This window comes from Terrapene carolina, unplaced genomic scaffold, assembly GCF_002925995.2.
Source record: "Terrapene carolina triunguis isolate 2854851 unplaced genomic scaffold, T_m_triunguis-2.0 Scaffold27321, whole genome shotgun sequence".
Lineage (NCBI taxonomy): Eukaryota > Metazoa > Chordata > Testudines > Emydidae > Terrapene > Terrapene triunguis.
In genome coordinates, this window is record NW_020691672.1 from 1 (window position 1) to 4,350 (window position 4,350).

General features: G+C 43.1%; 1 protein-coding gene across 1 annotated transcript; it reads right to left on the bottom strand.

Moving 5' to 3' along the window:
• Positions 1-620: 620 nt before the first annotated feature.
• LOC112124624 (stabilin-2-like) lies at positions 621-3,284 on the bottom strand (the record flags this gene model as incomplete). Its single annotated transcript, XM_024223103.2, has 4 exons — positions 3,226-3,284; positions 3,002-3,121; positions 1,705-1,758; positions 621-701 (listed from the first exon to the last, which is right to left on the bottom strand). Coding segments are annotated over exons 1-4 (309 nt in total), but the record flags the coding sequence as incomplete, so codon positions are not given.
• Between the last annotated feature and the right edge of the window lie 1,066 nt (positions 3,285-4,350).

The following is a 4,350-nucleotide window of genomic DNA, read 5'->3' on the forward strand; positions in this document are numbered from 1 at the left end:
CCCCCCACATCCCGATATTTGACCTGGGTGATCTGGTCACCCTAACTCTCCTCGACTGGCCAGGGCTGAAGGAGCACAGGATTTGGCCCAGTCTTAAAAAAATAATAAAAAAATTTGTAGACCTTCCTGACAAACCCATCCAAACAGTAATTTATATTTTCTAAGTGTCTTTCATAGTGCTGAGCCCTGAAGGGCTCTGGGAGTGGAATGCTGTGAATTTTCCACTCACTCAAATGGGAATTTCCTTTGATCCCTTCCCAGTTCAACACTACAAAGTTTTGTTGCCATATCGCTATTGTGGAAAAAATCCACACCTCTGATTGACATAGCTATGGCAGCAAAATCCCCCATATAGACTCAGCTATAATGGGAAAAGAGCCCATTTGCCAGTATAGTTTGTCCTTTAGGAAGGTGGTTTAACTATACCATCAAAAAACTCCTTTTGCTGGTGTAAGCTATGTCTTCACTAGGAGGCTCTGCTGGTATAGCTATATTGGTAAAGCCTTTCTAGTATAGACAAGCCTGAGGCTCAACAATTTTTCACTTGCACCTAAAGTAACTGGATGAGTGGATCAGAGAGAAAAGTTCATCAATAAAAAGTTGACTTCTCCTTGACTTACATTGCTGGTCGTGTTAAAATAGATGAACTGTCTAGCCATGGTCCTGACGTGTTCTATGGAGATGAGGCTGGCAACCTCCAACTGCAATGAGTAAAGTGATTAAAATAAACAAAGGAATGTGTGGTGGGGGTTTTAAGCTGACTGACTTATCAGAAACAGATTGTTAACAAAATGAGAAAAAATTATGAAAGTGTATCATGAAGAAAGGGGGGTGAAATCCAGCTGGGGGGTGCCCAGATGCAGACCAGTACAGGGGGACCCCCATCTGGGACACTATATGTGTGGCCTGTACCGAGCTTATTAAGACTCCTCTCCCCAGACTGGTGTGGAGGAAGCAGGGGCAGCAGCAAGACAGGGATGAGGCACCCTCATACATGCGTGATGTCATGGGACTCTATGTTCTTCTGTTTTGACTCTGGTAGAAAAAGGGAAGAACCGGGGAACTTGTTTAGATATTGACAAATCCACTCCTCCCGGTTTAAACCAGGCAAGTGTCAATCTTAATAGCATCAGTTCAGAGTCATATGTGCTTATTTTAGTGACAAAGATACTTTTCCCCTTCTTTTTATTCCCGTTAGCAGTGCAGAGTCGACACAGCCAAATTATGTACCATCTCACATATCAGTAGTTTAGCAAGTTCCAGTTGCGAGGTGTGATCCTGTCATCTATTGGATTATATCTTAGTGGCAAAAAAGGTGCATTTACATCAAAATACCTATCTTGATTTAAAATCCTAGCATAGACAAGGCACAAGTAGTTTTTACCTTGATGTAGCTAGTTGAGGTCAATGCTAAGCACTTTATCTGGGGTTGTTGCTGACTAACTACATCAGATAAAAACTACAGTACCATGTCTCCATTAGGAGTTTACATTAAGTGGGGCGTTTCTATGTAAAAAAACATGCCTGTTTTGCAGTGAAGACAGTCTTACCCCATGTGCTACCCTGTTGAATAACACCAAATGGAAACTGTGTTTAGAGAAACCTTTTGCTTTGAAATCACACTGCAGGGCCAGCATGCTGCTTTCCTGGAGATAGCCTGAACAGCGATAGGACAGGACAGGACAGCCAAGCAGTTACACTAACCTGAGCATAAGAAACAATGTGGTATCGAATGAGCTCCAGACGTTTCCATGCACCCTGCACAAACGAACAAAGGACTTTTTTTAACCCAATACAGATAGCACAAATCTGATCTGCTTTAACACAGCACCGATAAAATAAGGATATTTTTATCATTTACCTGAGTCTTGAAAATGTCTGTATTATTAGTGATGCTCCTCTGAAATCCAAATAGTGCTCTCCTCACTGCATCTAGTCTGTCCTAGAGGTTACTCTCATCTGGTCTCTGTTCTTGTGCTTTCACCCTCATTTCCTTTTGGGGGCGACCTTTTATTTGCTGTGCATTTCCTGCTAGATGTTCCCTAGGATCAGTGCGCAGAGGAAACCATCCTCCTCCCACCCCCGTGTTGATCTTCCCTTTCCACCCAGATGAAGTGGGAAATGTTGGGGAGGTGCTAGTGAGGGACATGTATCGTCTCCCAGCTCCAGCAGCAGTAAATCTACCCAAAACGTAATGAAGCCTGAAGCTGCATTAACTCAGTGTCCCCTCTGTGCTGTGAAATCTCCCTTTAAAGAGTCTCTGAGGTCAGCTCCCAGGGAAAGCCTTGTCACTATGGTTTCAATGGAGCCATGCTACCAGGAAATCAGAATGGGAGCAGGTGGCTGTAGCCAGTGGGGGTTCACAATGTCTCTCTGTAAGGGACAGAAACTCTGCACCCCAACCCTTGGATGGAAGAATTCAGCAGATCATACTTTGTTCCCACATTTGCAAGGAGATGGGCTGATCTAGCCTTTTCTATCAGGAACTTGTAGGACAGTGAATTTTCCAGCCTTCACTTTGGGAGCAAGTAGAAGGGGAGAGGATGGATTAAGGGGGTGAGGACATTTTTGCCTAAACATGAAAATATTAGCAAAAACTAGGAGGAGGATTAGATAAATCTAGTTTCTGAAAATGTTGTATTTTCTTGTTCCTTAGCATGAAAGTTCCACTTTAAAGCTGCTTAGAAGCATGGAAATTACCATCTGGTTCAGACCCAAGGCCCATGTAGCCCAGTATCCTGTTTCTGATGCCTCAGAGAAAGGTGTAAGAACCATGCAGTTGGCAGTTGTGGTGTAATCTGTCCCTCACATTAGCCTGGGTGGTATTCAGTCTGCAGGGAGCTTATGACCCTTTGGGATTTGCCATGGTGATGATGACTACATTAGCTCTTTTCCTGATTGCTGATAGAAAAAGATTGACTTAAACCTAGAAGCACAAAAGCTTAGTTTTATCAACACCAAAGCTGTAAAAGACTGATCTGAATTATCTGAAGAGTTATACCTCTGTAGAAAGCAGGTAGTCCAGTGCTCCATCTTTCATGTTATCCAAAGCATTGTTGTTTGGAACAAAGATTGTGTACGGTCCACCATCCTGCTCCAAGACCAGTCCCAGGATAGTTTTCTGTTTTTTATTAAAAAAAAAAAAAAAAAAAAAAGGGAAATTACATACTAGCTTTGTTGTGCATTTAAAAATAGCTTTATAGAATTCCACTTCTATATTCTTACCTCTAACATGGATCTAAATCGGCTGTATCTTCTATTGTCTTGAATCACTGTCATTATGGTCTCCTAAAAATGTATTTTTAATTTTTGTTACATTATAGTTAAATTAGAAATGAAATAACTAATGCATTTAAAATTTATCCATTACATGATCTTAAGTGTATTATCAATAGTAAAACATACTTTCATGCTCATAAAATCCTTGTTTACAAATACTTGAATTATTGAATGAGTCTCAGTCGTTAAAGACCTGGCTGTATTTGTTGTTTTCATTTATTATTTGTATTGCTGTAGGACTCAGACACGCCAGCTGAGAGCAGAGCCCCAGTACGAGGCACTGTACTTTCACATAGTAAGAGATGGCCCTACCCCGAAGAATTTACATTCCAAATCCACAAGACACACAAAGGATGGTAGTATTGAAGGATTATTATCTGTGTTTCCCAGTAAGGCAGTGAAGTACAGAGAAATTAAGTGTCTTGCCCAAGATCACACAGGAACAGGTGTCTTGAGAAGGTATCTGAGGTTGGGCACTGAAAAATGGAGACAACCAAAATTAGTGGTTATTTTTCAAAATCCATGGTCTTCAGTATTTTGGTTGCTGGTTGAACTTAACTCAGGTCAGGAGTTACCCAAAAGTCACTACCATCTAATGGCTGTTCTGGGATATGTGTTGATGGTTTTAGTCCAGTCCCCAGTGGACAGGTGTCCACATGTCAAAAATCATCATTACAACTGACCCTTTCATTGATCATCTCAGCAGAGAAGTAAATGTCTGAACGGCATGAAAACTACATTACCCCCTGTTACTTTGGAGGCTGTCCCTGCAGGTAGGCTTGCCAACTTTCTACTCACACAAAACCGAACATCCTTGCCCTGCCCCGCCCCTCCTCCAAGGCCCCACCCCTGCTCACTCCATCCCCCCTCCCTCCGTCGCTTGCTCTCCCCACCCTCACTCGCTCATTTTCACTGGGCTGGCTCAGGGGACTGAGGTGCAGGAGGGGGTGTGAGGGCTCTAGCTGGGGTGCAGCCTCTGGGGTGGGGGTAGGGATGAGGGGCTTGGGGTGCAGGAGAGTGTTCCGGGCTGGGATCGAGGAGTTCAGAGGGTGGGAGGGGGATCAGGGCTGG